The sequence below is a fragment of the Alosa alosa genome, chromosome 19 (genome assembly GCF_017589495.1).
Source record: "Alosa alosa isolate M-15738 ecotype Scorff River chromosome 19, AALO_Geno_1.1, whole genome shotgun sequence".
Lineage (NCBI taxonomy): Eukaryota > Metazoa > Chordata > Actinopteri > Clupeiformes > Clupeidae > Alosa > Alosa alosa.
Window position 1 is genome coordinate 25,830,733 of NC_063207.1, and position 16,158 is coordinate 25,846,890.

Below are 16,158 nucleotides of genomic sequence, written 5' to 3' on the forward strand. Positions count from 1 at the left end.
GTCAATAGACTTTTTCACTTTAAGCATTTTTCTAAATATTGGCTACTGTCGATGGATATGGTCTCAATCTGGATCACTCATGTGACTTCGGCCTATCTTATTGCTGCTTGACTTCATTATTATTCTCTTCACTAAAACATGAACAACTATGAAATCCAAGATTTTACTGTTAATAAAAAGGAAAAAAAAAAACATCCAGAGATATTGTTCTTTTGTATGACAGGCCTTCATTTTGCTGATATTCTGGTGGTCAATTATGTGAAAGTCAATCGTGTGTTGCAGCCCAAACCAAAATGTGCTTTAAGTACTGCAGTCAAACCAGGATGAACTCGCACACCAAACACTGCCGATTTTCACCTATTTCTTTAAAAATAAAAAAGTCTACATAATTAAATGTACAGTGTTTGGTGTGTGAGTTCATCCTGGTTTGACTGCAGTTAATTATGTGGAAAATGTGTCTCAGCTGCCCGGTTCCCAATTATCTGTTGTGCACATCGAGACCAAATCAAATGTACAATTCTAGTATGTGCCAGTGCAGTGCCAGACGACCTCTATTCTGCAAACAGGCCAAAAATGTTTCAGCCACTCCCACTCCCACCCCACCTCCCATAGCCCCGCTCATTTTCATCTCACTGAGAAAGGCCTGCTCTGGCTACTCAGCCACCAGAATGGCAGACCAATCAGCGAAGTGTTGGCGTTTATTTCGAAATCGAAGGTGACAGTGGTAAATGCCATTGTAGCATGTAATATCAAAGAATTACAGTCAGAATATGTGAATATTTATACAGCAAAGGCAAATACAATATTTCCTTACTGCCGAATTTAATTATCAAAGGTTAGTGGCCAAGGAAGTAAGGTTAGGTATCACTGATCAATTTGATTGACTTGGCTGAACCAATGATTTCAAAGGTAACGCAAAGACACCCATTACGATGCTAGGATTGGAAACTTTTCCTAAAAGGTGTAGCCTACCTTCTTCATGAAGTGTCTGGTGATGATACCAGGCACTATCATATGAGAGGCTGTTTAGTCCAATAAATGAATACTTAACACATGCACACACACACCAGTCAAAAGTTTCACATAGAAATTTCCATTCCACTTCATTATAGACAGAATACCATCTGAAATCAGTTGCACTGTTTTCATCAAGAATTACATTATGTGTTTACATAATTGCAAAAGGGTTCTCCAATGTTTTCTCAGTTAGCCTTTTAAAATGATATCAGATTAGTAAATAAAATGTACCTTTGGAACATTAGATGAATGGTTGCTGATAATTGTTATAAATGTTATTGATTAACACTTGCATACAACCATACTGTCATGCATATACCATACTTCTATGTAGGCTATGTATGTGTGTGTTGTATGTATGTGTATTAATATGTATATGTGTGTGCATAAGTATGTATGTATGCATTAGTATGTATGTGTGTGTGATTAAGAAATATGCATGTAAGGTTTTCACTATTGGCCTAAACGGCCTCATACTATTATGCACACAATATTTGTTACCACGCCCCCATCACCTTTTTGCGGAAGTAGATTTCGACCGCGTTGCATTGTGGCTATTTGAATCACATCTTCTCCACACCCGTGCAAAGAACTGTTGGATAAGATGGACGCGGGTTTTTTCCGCGTAAGTAATGTCTGTTTAACTTTAAGTCGTAATTCGCGGCTGTGATTAAAGACGAGAATCGGCAGGCATGTTTAATTGTAATCTATGATATGTTATCACCTACGCAAGAGTAATTTCAGGCGCCATTCCAGTGCAAGCAGTTTTGCTATGCTAGCACGCTCAAAGATGGCGGCCGTGTCTGCTAAGTACGAAATCAGTTAACGTTTGGTAGCTAAACGTAATAGGCTAACTATTTATCTGGCATGGCATATCATCTATATATTGGTTCTAAATTAATAAAGTAGTTTATGATGTACAATGTGTTAAATAAGTTAAGAAATGAGACCTGAAGCATCGAAATCAACGATATTGTCGAATGGCGTTGTATCCAAATCAGCCATCGAAGCGCATGTACATGCATCTAGTTCAATGACATTAGCTAGCTAAAGCTAACATTGGTTGAAGTTAGCCAATAACACATGCAAACTAGCTAAGATTAGCCACGAAGTAGCCCTTTGCACTAACGTGAAACGTTGCTTGGCACTTTAGTTGGATACCAGGATTTTGTTTTAACGTGTGAACCGATAAACATGGATTTTGATGATGGATTGTTATTAAGTAAATAGTAGTTAAAAAGAAGTCGACTTTGTTGTAGAGAGTTTGTCTGATATGCTAATGTTGACGTTTCCGTTAACTCGTTCTCTGACTTTACACCGGCAGCAGAAACACTGACATCTCAAAAGAACTCTACGGTATATCACAAATATATCTGTCTTGTTACATTGAGATGGGTCGCCACATAATTTCCGCATAATAGGACTGTAACTTTAACTGGTCCAAATCGACAGTTAAACTTAGTTGTTTTAACCATCGCCATAGTAGTTATGCGGAAGGTCGTTACTATCCTGTAGACTTGTACAACTGAATGGCATGGCAGTGAGATGTCTTGCTGTCTGTTAACGTTAATGTACTCAATGTTAACTTAAACATTCCGTGATGGAACTGTCCTGCCTTTTACGATTGGTTCATGTCGCCTCAAACTGAATCCATGACTGACGGGAATTATCTTGTTGATTTTAAACCTAGCCAGCTGGTTAAATACATTGTTGGCAAACTAAGCCGATTAATCGAAGGTTTTGGATTGCTTACGTTAGACAGCATTTCAGATGATATGTTAACACAATTTTCTTTTTGTCAACTGTTGATATGATATGGTGATCCATGACATTTGTTTTTTCTCCTCAGGGCACCAGTGCAGAGCAAGATAATCGCTTCAGCAATAAACAGAAGAAATTACTGAAACAGCTGAAGTTTGCAGAATGTCTGGAAAAGAAGGTTTGCACATTATTCTTGATGCAACGTTTTCAAGTGATACTTTATTAGGCTTTTAGCCCACAGCTATGTACACCGAACATAGGATAGTACGTAAACAAGGGTTGGGGCATACTACAGTTAGGGATGTAAGGTACTTCCAAATATTTGAACATGGTATTAGTTATAGTGTAAATAAAGATGGAAAAACATGGGTTTAAACCAGAAGACATGGTTTGTTATTATGACACTTTAATATTTTTCTGAACAAACTTAAATTATATGAGCATTCCTAAGCAAAAACATAGTCGTGTGCTACAGAGGCCACACAATTGTGTACAGCCACAATTAAAGGTCACAATTACAGGGTTCCCTGCCAGGTTATGGAATTTAGGAAAGTCTATTCCAGACATGGAAAGTCAGGGAATATTTTTGGGTCAATGTCATGAAAAATTGGGGAATTTTGTTGTAGCGGTTTAAAATTGACTTGCCAAAATACATTAATACAAATATATGTCCATGCAGAATTGGTGTATAGCTTATTAGCTTTATGGCTTGCTTGAGTAGTTGTGGTTAGCCCAGTGGTTCTCAAACTTTTTCTTTCATTCCCCACTTTGATCAAGGGAGCATTTTTGAGCCCCACCTGTCCATCATCGCTCTAAGAAAGTGCATCAAGCTTAAAATTGTCAAATTTATTGAAATTACGACAAGTTCTAAATATGTCCTCTTCAGCAGAGTTAAAATCAGCTGGTGCTGCAGATATAATGTAAATAAATACATAATGTGCCACTGTAAATTAAACACACATATTTCTGTTTTCCAGCAACATATTGGCAAGCACAGGCCAATATTTTACAGCATTGTACAATATATTCAATGAAATAGCCTACCAACATGCTGCATTAAATGGATCCATAATCCAGTCATACTGAGCACTGCTGGTTGGGAAATATTTTTGAAATAAACTTTGCAGGGATGTGATGTAGGCCTACTGTTTATTACATGGGATCACAAGAGTGGCTCCCGAATCAGACGTTTCAGCGATTTCACTCAGATTCTCAAAAGCATTAATACTGTTGCAATCGAGGCGCCTGTCCCATACCTCAAGTTTTTTGGTGAATGCAGTAATCTTATCTGCTAGGTGAGGTAGGTGCTTGTCTTTGCCTTGTAACTGGAGATTTAACTCATTGAGCTTTCCAAATATATCGCTAAGATAGGACAGCTTCATCAAGAAATTTTCATTAGTGAACGTGCTTGCAGATTTGTATGCGCTCTTCCTCCAAGAGGCGACACGGAGCTTTACTTTGGGAAAGCCACCTTGCCTTGATGTGAAACAGTAGGCTACAGCTGTGTGGTCAGCTCCCATCTCCTCGCAAAGTGCAGGGAACAGACGCGCTTTTAAGGGCTGGGTCTTGATGAAATTCACCTCACAACCTTGTTCAAAATCTCATTCAGGTCGGGACTATAAGCTGCCTTGACACAAGCGCTTCCCTATGAATAACACAGTGTGTCCATTGTGCACCGGGTGCTGCCTAGGCTACAGATACAAAAATAAAAAAAAAACTCTTGTTTTCACGTCAGTTCGCGCCCCACCTGGCATGTCTCCGCGACCCACAGTTTGAGAAACGCTGGGTTAGCCCAACTTTTAATTTAATGCCCATTTATTCTTCTGCTGCTCTAAAAAAGTAAGATTCTTGAAAGCTACGCAGCTGTTCTGAAATATTTAGATATATTGCATCATTCATTGTACAGTAGGTCATGGAAAATCAGTTTTATGTCAGGGAAAAGTCATGGAATTTTACATTTGACGTAGTGAGAACCCTGCAATTATGAAATTTACGTAATGTGGGACCTTTTAACACATTACTGCTTTCGTTCCATCAGGTGGACATGACCAAAGTCAACCTGGAAGTCATCAAACCTTGGATCACACAGCGAGTTACAGAGATCCTGGGGTTCGAGGACGATGTCGTCATAGAGTTCATTTTCAACCAGTTGGAAGAAAAGGTAATGGCCCCTCTTAATATGTCCCCATTGTGTCTTTGCTTAATAGATATAAGGCTGTTTGTGTCCTTATGGTCTTTGGGTGGGTGACATAACTATGGTAGATGAAGCTAACATTTGAGTAGCATTGACTTGAGACATATTTATATCCAACAAGAAATCTGCTACAGTTGGTGCCTTGTGTGTGGAATAGCTGCGGGTAAAGTTATTTGTAGTTCATCCAATGAAACAGGATTGTTGCAATAATGATGAAAAAAGATGCCATTGTTGAACAGCAGTTTTCTAATGATGATGTGATTTATGATTTAAAAGGCCTGAACCAATATGGATGTTATACCTTGCATCAGAAGTATAGCACCAACACCTAATTAGATCTCTCCTGAGCCCAAAGTCTCACTGAATCCAACTCTTCCTTGATGATGAAGTTTGGTTTTTGAGGTGAGTTATGAGCAGGGGTTGGCGTCATGCCAGGTCTAGAAACATATGGACAGACATGCTAATTTCAGTAGTATAGTTTTTTTTTTTTTTTAAGATAATTATACTGTTCAATCCAAACAGTTAACATCATGCATTGTCATTCTTAGTTCACTGCAAAACTCTTAAGATTTACCAGTCTTAGAGTCTTACAGGCAGCATCCAATGTGTAACCATCCTCACTGCCAGAACCATTTAAATGTGTTCTTACCATAGTCTTGGATGTCATGGTTGCACCAGTTATTTGGCTGAGATGTATCCAGGTGCTTTACTGCACTGTAAGTTAATAGTCTGGTAGTCCCCAGTCCCTAGTAATACATCGAAATGTGAAATTACTGTGCTCCTGTATTGGCTGAAAACTGCTGAGTTGCTCAGTAACTGCATAGCTGATTGTACCTGGCTTCTCGTGATTGTTTCATGGCCCCCTATATTCTAAGAGAGCGCCATTTGGAATGCTATGCAGTGTCCATCCGCATCACCCACCTCTTTAGAGATCTGATGTGATGAGATGGATGCAACATATAAAGAGCCAATGTTTGTTTTGTGACGCAAAAGTATTGGCTTAAGTTTTCAGAAGGTGTGGCTGGTGCAGTAAGGTATCATTCTCCTATTGTTTTACTGGAAGATAAATGTGGCAAGATGTTTTAGGCTATATCATCTTTGGACTACAAGCCGGTTTATTGTATGGGGTTTAGAGATAGGATCCTAAACTTTCTTTTGGTAAATTAACATAATAACAAATGTAAAGGGTCAGCCTTTTGGATCCTCATTTGGGGGTTGGGAAGACAACACTTTTTTTCTTAATTCTTAACTTAGTTGTTTGAAATAAACCCCTTTTTACATGCCTTGTGTACTCATTATTGCTTGTTCGTCTCTTGCAATTTAGATAAATGATATAACATTAAACTCAAGGTGGTTGAGTCTCAAGCAGTAGGGAGGCGGAAGCAAGCCAAGGGAGCCTCTCTTTCTGCAGGAGTGGCGAGCGCTCCGTGCCCCCCCCCCAGATCCCGCGGGACACTCTGAAGACACCGGGACTGTACTTTCTTTGTGGGGTTTTTGATGCACTCTGTTCTGTGGCTATTTGTTTATTTTTTTTTATTTTTTGTTATAAAAAAAAACCCAATGGAGTTTATTGTGGGGGAGACAATGGATATTTGACTTGTATAGCATAGCATATATTTAGGTAATTGGGTCTTAAAAATGGACACCATCCCCCATTGTGGTCTGGAGGGCAAGGGGTTTTCTATCGCATTTTTTGAAACGGGTCCAGCTGTTTGCCATAGGGGAGGTCAGTAAGTGCTAGTGCATGCATAAAGGCTGGCCTGTTTTATTCTCAAGTTATGTTTCCCCTTGGGGATCAATAAAGTATCTATCTCTATCTATATCTCCTCTCAGCTAGCCATGCCATGGTTTTAGGCCTCAATGACAAAATGACAACCAAGGGGGTGGTATCTAGGCTAGAGACTGACTTAGTGGTCAATGAAGGTTATATACTAAGGCACCAAGAACTCAGTTTACTACTAAATCCTAAAGCTAAATCTCCCTTTTTAGTCATTCTAGACCCCATGGACAATATATTGTAGTAGCTAAAAGAGCAAGTTACAGCTTGAGTAAGCTGTAGAGGTAAACAGGGATGTGGTTGACAGAACCCACCCCCTCCACCTAGCCGGTTCCCTCTCTGTATTGACTGGTGTGCCGTCTCCCCTCTCTCTTCTCCCCCGGCTGTGTGTGTGTTGCAGAACCCGGACAGTAAAATGATGCAGATCAACCTGACGGGGTTCCTGAATGGTAAGAACGCCCGCGAGTTCATGAAGGACCTCTGGCCGCTGCTGCTGAGTGCCCAGGAGAACATTGCCGGAATCCCCACGGCTTTCCTCGAACAGAAGAAAGAGGAGATCAAACAGAGACAGGTCCGTGCATTTTGATTGGCCGATTGTTTATGGTGTTTTTAGTAGAGACCTAAACAAGGTATGTAGTGACGTGATTCTTCAGTCAGTGTGTGATAACTTGTTGATGGAAGTTTGAAAATGTGTCCCGCAGATTGAGCAGGAGAAACTGGCGTCTCTGAAGAGGATGGATGAAGATAAGAAGGAAAACAAAGAGAGAGCTCAGTCCAAAAGCCCCAGAAGGTGAGCACCACCAGCCTTAAGAGCCTGGACAGTTCAGTGTCAGCAAGATTTGTTTGGGTTGTTATGTAGAAGCTATATATACAGTATATATGTATGTATACGTTTTATGCTATATGCTAAACAATGTAAATTGTCAAAATGCAGGGGTAGTTATACATGCCTAGAACTGGAAGTAGTCTATGCTTTTTGTAATGTATGGCAGCATTTTGAAAAGTACTCCTTACTCCCTTTGCAGGAGGAAGTCCCGCTCCCCGTCCCCTAGGAGGCGCTCTCCTCCCAGGAAAGAGCGCAAGCGCAGCCCCTCTCGCTCACCCCGCCGCAAGCCCAGCCCTCTAGTGTCGCTCCCAGTCTCTCCACCCAAAGCCCCAGAGGAGCCACAGCCCGAGCCTGACCAATCAGAGGCCTCCAAGCCACCGCTCCTCATCCAGGAAGCTTCCTCCACCAGGTAACCAAGGCAACAGATGTAATACAATAAACCTGCTTTACATACAAAACAGAACCTACAGTGTAATCTCTTGTAATGCTATAAAGCCAGGTTTGAGTTCCTCTGCGCTTGTAGCAGTATGACTAGTGATGGCAGAAACACAGCACTTCAGTGTGTGGATGAACCTGTGCTATAATGCAGCTAGGTTTCACTATGCAGGGTCATGGTTCACAGCTTGTTTTGTTTTTCCTCCATCTCCTCAGTGATGCTGTGAAAGAGGTGGTGAATCCAGACTCAATCACCGAGGTCAAAGAGCCTTCCCCAGAGCCAGCGCTCAAGAAGGAGGAGCGTCCCAAGGAACGACCTCGCGAGCGCGAGAAGGACGGCCGGAGGGACCGACCACGGCATCGCTCACGCACACGCTCCCGTTCCCGGAGACGACACAGGTCTCGCTCCAGGTCAGCCTCAGTTTTGTTGTTCTTTTGATTCTCTGTTGTCATTTTTGCATTTGCCTTGCAAATGAAGAGACCGTTTGAACCCTGTTGCATTTCTGTGGGTACCTAAAATGTGTTCTTGGAGCTTATTGCCATTGGATGTGTTTGTTGGTGTTGTCCAGGTCCTACTCTCCCCGTCGGAGGTCCAGCCCCCGCAGACGCATGTCCCCGCGCCGCAGAAGCCCCCCTAGGCGCCCCCCTCCTGGCCCCAGACACAGACGCAGCAGATCTCCAGTGCGCAAGTGAGTCTGTTTCTGTGCACGCTTAACTCAGTCTGAAAGTACATTTATTTTGCATTGAGACGATGGTTGAAACAGCGGTAATCTTAGTCATGCTCATTAAGAGTGGACACAAGTATTTTCAGTATCTCCGAGGTTGTTCAGATTGGAGATGCGAAAGTTTTCGTTTGCTCTCGAGTGAAGTGCTCCACCTAGCCAGAGAGGCAACTTCTCAGTGCACAATACACCCATATCTTGGCATTTGTATGTCCCTATGCATCCTAATTAACAGGGTTGGTGTGGAGTGGTTCTTGGGTTCATATGTTTGTCTTTATGTGCCTCCAGGCGACGCTCCCCCTCTGGATCCTCCTCAGGCAGCTCTTCCTCCTCCTCCCGCTCGCCCAACAAGAAGCACACCAAGCGCTCGTCCAACACGCCTCCCCGCAAGCTGCCTCGGCCGGGCGAGCCCTCCGTCAGCCCGTCTCGCAGGCGGGTCCGCCCTTCCCCAGGCCCAGACGGCGCGGGCTCCCCGGGCAAGAACAGGCGCTCGGCCTCCCCCCACGCCAGGAAGGGTCGCGCCAGCTCCGGGTCCCCCGGCAAGTTCTCAGGTACAGAGCGGTTCTCCCACTGCCTCTCTCTCTTCCCTCCATTTCAACCTGTTTTTTCTCTCATTCCCCCCATTATTATTCTTTGCTTCTCTTTGCTACTTCCATGCTTCTGCAGATTTGCCACTTGCTGTGGCTCTGTGTTAGGCCTCCTAACTTGGTTCTCCTTCCTCTGCCCAGAAGCAGTATCTTGCTCTCACGGCCATCTTGTGTTACATCGTCTTGTAGTCCTATTCTCTGCGTCCCCTGTTAACCCAATGCATTAGGGAGGATGAAGGAATGTCGCATCTGAAAGCTTTTTTTGCAAAGCGATCCGTCACGCTTGAGCTGCCCTGCGTCTCCTCTCGGGTTACGTGGGTGCCTAGACTGCCCGGCTGACCCAGTGAGATCACGTAACGCACAGGCATGACTCTGCAGAGAGACTCGGGTAGCAGTAAGGAAGGAATCTGACGAGCTATCAACACCCAGGTTATCGTGTTGATGACATTCTAGTTTTCTGTCGGGTGCCCAGAGCCGTTGTGATGTTTTTAGAATTATTAGTGAGTGTCTACAGCCATGGCTGAGCAATGTCCTCCAATGGTTAAGTGTGGAAGTGAAGTTCTCTTTGGTAGATGATGTGATCCTGTATCCCCCTTAAGTCTCCAGTGTGTTCTGTTTTTGTGTCAGGTGCAAAACGAAAACCACCTGGAAGGAACAAATCCCCATCCCCAGTCCCCAAACACAGGCGCTCTGACCTATCTGAGTCTGGTAAGTGTGTTTTTCTCATAATATGTGCTTTTGAGGCCCAATGGGGGTTGAATAGAATCCAAAATAGAAGCCAAAGCGGCTTCTCATGGCTGTTTCTTTTAGTCATGTGTATTTGTAATGCCCTCACCCCTGCCTTCAGTTTGTTTCAGCACAAGTATGTTTCTGAGTGAGCAAGCAGTCATAGCCCCATGTCCTGTTTTTGACTTTAATGTAGTTTTTTTTTTTTTTGCTATCCAAGAATAAAATCAACCATCTGCCCTTTCACCTGCCATTTTTACATCTCCAGTCAAGCTGTGTGGGGTTCACTGGGGGGCACCTGGTGTGTGAGTGGGTCTGTGTGCACACAGGTGTGTGTGTGTGTGTGTGTTCCTGGGCACTGAAAAAGACGGCTCACTGCTTTGCATTTCAGAGGAGGATAAAGGTGGGAAGGGGGCCACAGCCGATTCTGTGCAGCAGCGACGTCAGTATCGCAGGCAGAATCAGCAGTCGTCTTCAGGTTGTCACCCCTTTTTATTTGTGTTTTTCCACCTCTGCTCTCCTCTCTCCTCCCTCCCTCTCTCTCTCTCCTCTCTTCTCTCCTCTCTTTTAACCCTCTCCCCAACCTGGCCTTCTCTCCTCTTCTCTAACCAGCCTGTGTCTGTGTCGTCGTCCCCCCACCCTGCCCCCTCGTCTCGTACTGGACGATGTGGACGTGTTGTGCGTTTAACCCTTCATCTAGGTGTTTCTCTCAGCAGACACTCCCCTTGCTCCATGCCTACTAACATGCGTTTTGCGTTTTGGACTCTCTTTTGTGTGTGTTTTGTTTGTGTGAGCAGCAGATTCAGGGTCCTCCTCCTCCTCTGAAGACGAAGGTTCCAGACGGCCAGTGCGAGGACCTCCGGCCAGGAACGGCGAGGTCTGGAGGCGACGGAGTCCTTCACCCACCTCCCCAAGAAGACGACACAGAGATGCCTCTCCCAGGTAAGTGCCTTCACGCTACTACTGTTTCTAATGCCAGCCTTAAGGGCCGTTCACACCAAGAACAAAAACTACAAAAAAAAAAAAAAATGTATATATATTGTTTTCGTTAATATGAATGACGACGTTCACACATAAACTATATGGATAACGACATGAAGAACGATATCGTAGGGGATCACTTTCAGAGCGATTTTGAGAACAATAAAAAGCTAACAGCCAATCAGAACAATCACATTTTAGCCATCACATTCATTAACACAAGGAGAGAATTTGCTTATCGTTGGTCAGTGTGGATGCATTTATAGTTATAGTTATGGTTATCGTTATAGTTATCGTTCCTGGTGTGAACGGCCCTTTACACCATACGATTTTTGAGCGATTTCAGTCAGCGACTAAATGAGTCACGATGCACTCCCGTCAACTAGATTGTTTAGTGTAAGGTGCCAATCTTAGCGGTTTAAGTCAGTCTGAATCAGTCTTTCTAGTGCGACCAAACCAATATTCCAGGTGACAGAAAAAGTCTGTAACGGTAAGGGATGTCACACATGAAACAATGCTGCAGAAACACAAAAATATGACTGATATGATTAAGCTATTGTTTGAGTTCCTGTTTATATCTAGTGCACAATGATTGAAAGCAATCTAGTTGCAGTCTTGTAAATAGTGACCCTGCAAGATCCCTTGCAAAATCATAGTATGTGACTTAAAAACATGACTTGTCTTTAAGCGTTAGAGGGTCTGAGACTTGTCTTTCAAATATCTTTTCCAAATCTCTTTTCCAATTCTTTTCAAAGTCTTCTGGTGTAAGGATGGCTTAAAATGGGATTTTGCAATCTGAAGGTGTTCCTGAAGGTTTTTTTTTATTTACCTATCTTTGTGCTTTCTAGGAAAAGACGAAGTCCCTTGGCAGGAGCGCGGCGCCACCGCTCCCCTTCTCCCCCCAGACGCCGCCGGTCACCCTCTCCTCCCAGACGCAGGTGAAGCCCTCAGCTCAGCCTCATGGCTCTCCTTATTCATCTTTTGCATGACCTCATGTATCGTTTTTGCTTGTTTATATGAGCAAATAATGTGATTGATTCCTTCCTCATTTAACTAAACATTGTGCGCTATGTCTTAAGTAATTTGATACTGTTTGTTCAGTTTGTGATACCGGGCCCCAGGCATACTCACACACTGTTTTTATATGGTCAGCCCTTATTGCTGCTGTGTGTAAAGGTCTTTTTTTTTTTTTTTTTTTTTTTTTTTTTTTCCTGCGTCCTCCCCTCAGGTCTCCCTCTCCTCCTCCACCTCCACGCAGACGCTCCCCGTCCCCCCGCCGCTACTCTCCTGCCATCCAGCGGCGCTATAGCCCGTCTCCCGTGCAGCAGAAGCGCCGGCCCTCGGGCTCCCCGCCACCCAGACGCCGGGCGTCTCCTTCCCCGGGGGCCAAGCGCCGGCCTGGCTCACGCTCCCCAGGCGCCGCAGCAGCCCCAGCCAGAAGAGGCGCACGCCCCCCTCCTCCATGTCGCCCCCACAGCGCCAGCGTAGAAGCTCACCGCCCAGCGCGTCCCGGCCCCCTAGAGACTCCCGGCTCTCTCCCTCTCCCGCCGGCCGAGGCCATCCGCACCCGTCGCGGGGGTCAGCCAGCCCCCAGGGTCGCTTCCCCCACTCCGGCTCACCGCAGCAGGCCCGTGGCCAGAGCCAGCAGTCCCCCTCTCACAACAACCGCCCCATCCGCAGGGTCTCCCGCACCCCAGAGCCACGCAAGACCCAAAGGTACAGAAAACCATCTACTGGTCCACTGGTAGAACTTTTTCTGTTTGAATGTCAGGGCTTGCTTTGAGCTGGATTCTTTTCTGGTTAATGTTCATTCATAAATGACCAAGTGTGTATTTTTAACATGCGTGTAATGTCCTCTCTCTCTTGTCTCTGCTCACTCTAGTTCTCAGAGCCCCCAGCCGATGAGAAGGGTGTCCTCTCGCTCTCGGTCACCTCCCTCACACCCTCCGCCTCTAAAGCGGCCGGCTCCTGGCTCCGCATCACCCTCTCCGTCCCGCTCGGTCAGCGGATCACCTCCTCCCCCCGCCAAGAAGGCCAGCAGCGCCTCTGCCAGTCCCTCTCCTAACAAGGTACAGCAAACTTCCCCTGACCTGGTGCAGGCTATGTAATGCAGGCCATGTGTAGATCCTAAGCAATATTATAATAAGCACATTCAAATCCGCTCACAAAGATTGTTATGCATATTGATTCTTTTTTTCTTGTCCAGTTGGTCTAAATGAAAGAGTTTAAGGTACCTGAGACTGGTCATGATTGGAAGATGATGTCTGCAAAGTTGGCCCACTAATTGATTTGTGTGTGTGTGTGTGTGTGTGCGCGCTCTGTAGACGTCCGACGCTGAGGCTGGTGGGAAGAAAAAGAAGAAGAAGAAGGAGAAGAAACACAAGAAGGAGAAGAAGCACAAGAAGCACAAGAAACACAAGAAGGAGAAGGGTGACAAGAAGCACAAGAAACACAAGAAGGAGAAGAAGCACAAGAAGCACAAGAAACACAAGAAGGAGAAGAAGCACAAGAAGCACAAGAAACACAAGAAGGAGAAGAAGCACAAGAAGCACAAGAAACACAAGAAGGAGAAGAAGCACAAGAAGCACAAGAAACACAAGAAGGAGAAGAAGCACAAGAAGCACAAGAAACACAAGAAGGAGAAGAAGCACAAGAAGCACAAGAAACACAAGAAGGAGAAGAAGCACAAGAAGCACAAGAAACACAAGAAGGAGAAGAAGCACAAGAAGCACAAGAAACACAAGAAGGAGAAGAAGCACAAGAAGCACAAGAAACACAAGAAGGAGAAGAAGCACAAGAAGCACAAGAAACACAAGAAGGAGAAGAAGCACAAGAAGCACAAGAAACACAAGAAGGAGAAGAAGCACAAGAAGCACAAGAAACACAAGAAGGAGAAGAAGCACAAGAAGCACAAGAAACACAAGAAGGAGAAGGGTGCCGTGGCAGAGGCAGAGCCCGTGCCCGAGGCCGAGACTGAAGATGGACCAGCCTTAGCTGAGCAGGAGGGTGAGGGAGATGGCGACTCGTCCCCGAAAAAGGTGACGCCCTCTTATCTGACCTGCTCACTCTAGTAAAGCCATCCAGAGAGTTGGGGATGATGCTGTGTTATAGTGTTGTGAAAGTTATGATGTTCATGTTAGAAAAGCAAAAGAGTACTGTCAGATTATGAAACTGTTATTGTGCTTGATTGCGGTCAATCCTAATGGTGTATTTTTTGAGTGTCTGTCAGTAGGATCTTGATCTAATGTACTTTTCCTCAAAGTCATGTTCCTTTCTTGAAGCTACATGACATCTTGGTTTTCAAGATCGTTTCTATAAAGAAGTTACTTTTACCCATAATTCTGTATTCTGAAGTATTTTTACCCACTCAAACACAAACTCTTCTCCTTTGAGGACCAGGGAATAAATACCATCACAGCCACATCAAATAGGTCTGTTCAATGTGGTAGCGAAGATCACATTAGAGTAATGTGACCTTGAGTGGAGGTATAATTTTTAATGCTGCCTTTCTCTTAAGGAATCAGACAGTGAAGTAGACGACAGTCTGGATGACTTGGAGAGACAACTACGTGAAAAGGCCCTGCGCTCCATGAGGAAGGCACAGATGTCCCCACCACCCTCCTGAGAAACAGCTTCCAAACTTCCCTCTCGATTTCTTCCTTTCTCGCCCTGTGATTTTCTTTTTTCAGTTAAGTTTGATGTTGGTTCAGCTTTAGAATGTACAAATTGTTGATGCTCTAAGTTTATTTTTAATGCGTTGGGTACACAGTGAAACATGACTTCTACCGAGTGGGGAGTCGAGCTGCTTTTTGTTACAGCATGGCCCCCATTACTGTTTTAATTTCCCTTTGCCCTGCCCCATAAGACACTGTACATGTAACCGAATTGTTATGGTTTGTTCAAGTCTCTTTGCTCCCTCTATTCCTGTATCTTTGTTTTATACATGACAAGTAAAGGAAAGTAGAGAATTTGGTTTGTGTATACCTCGTGCAGGTTAGCAGAGTACAGGTGGTGGGGGGATGTTCTGTGATTGCATGTGCAGAAGCACTGAGTGTCTAACCTCCTGTGTGCATGAAGCTGACGGTAAACCAAAAAAGAGAAAATAATCCAGTGATGCAGATCAAAGCTGCCACCTCGCCCTTCAGTCGCAGTCTTTTGGGGACCAGTTTTGGCCCCACTGTGTTGAGGTCGTATTTCCACAGAACAAAACAGAATCATTCGTATGAGTGGGATTTATTTTTTTGCCCTCTTCTTTTTTTTGGTAACTTTTTAAGTTGTTTGAAATGTAATGTAAATTCTGACTTTGAAAAAGTCACATTAAAAAGAGAAAACCTTTACTCGGCTCTCCTGATTCTTTAGAAGATGACCTTTTGTCTGGTTTACTAGATTGATGCATGCCTCTGTCTATGGGGCTAGCTGCTCAACCTTTGATGGGAGGACCCACTGACTTATGCAGTGCATATTGAATCAAAGTTCATTTTGCCTTGTCTCTCTGGCCTGACGTACATCCATTTTTGGGGAATATATTCTGTCAAATAAGACTTAACATGAATGGCCAAAAATGAATGCTTTCAGTTGTGCGATTAAGTCCTAAAAAAAAATCTACAGCGCATAGGTGAGCCAAATATCATTTTCATAATTCATTATTAAGGCCCATGCTGTGCTGATACAGACTATCACCAGGTTTTTGGGCACTAGACCAGCAGACATCACCATCCTCATATTGGGTGTGTTGCTTTTTTCTATAACATCTACAGTAAGCATTGTTTTTCTGTCCAAAGGCTATGCTTATAACCACTTAAGTACACCTCAAGCTAAGTATAGTAATGCAAATCATTATGTAAACGTATGAAAATTAAACGTGAATGTAGTACCTCGGCTATCAATAAATGCCTCTAATCCAAGGTTTTGTTTTGTAGCACCTGCTCCAATATACTGCCTGAGGCTGGCAGGGGCTGCGGCACATCTTTGTGTACGGTTGCTAGGGCCAGTATTAGAGAACAGGGTCCCAAGGGATGACGCCAGCCAGCTGAATTAAGCCAGTTAGAGCAGAACGACCAGTTAAATGCCTTTCGTTGACTTAAAATCGTTTTCACAGATGTAAAATAACATACAACATAATAATCAAATAG

The 16,158-nt window shown here is 44.1% G+C and overlaps 1 protein-coding gene across 1 annotated transcript; it reads left to right on the forward strand.

Moving 5' to 3' along the window:
- Window positions 1–1,537: 1,537 nt before the first annotated feature.
- Window positions 1,538–15,363, forward strand: srrm1 (serine/arginine repetitive matrix 1). The gene is given in 19 exon segments (XM_048227675.1): window positions 1,538–1,642; window positions 2,867–2,956; window positions 4,817–4,939; window positions 7,150–7,320; window positions 7,451–7,539; window positions 7,775–7,984; window positions 8,227–8,421; window positions 8,580–8,699; window positions 9,021–9,283; window positions 9,947–10,027; window positions 10,437–10,523; window positions 10,843–10,987; window positions 11,875–11,964; window positions 12,255–12,439; window positions 12,442–12,742; window positions 12,909–13,095; window positions 13,351–13,456; window positions 13,961–14,064; window positions 14,544–15,363. Coding segments are annotated over 19 exon segments (2,676 nt in total). The 5' UTR covers window positions 1,538–1,621; the 3' UTR covers window positions 14,652–15,363.
- Window positions 15,364–16,158: the final 795 nt, after the last annotated feature.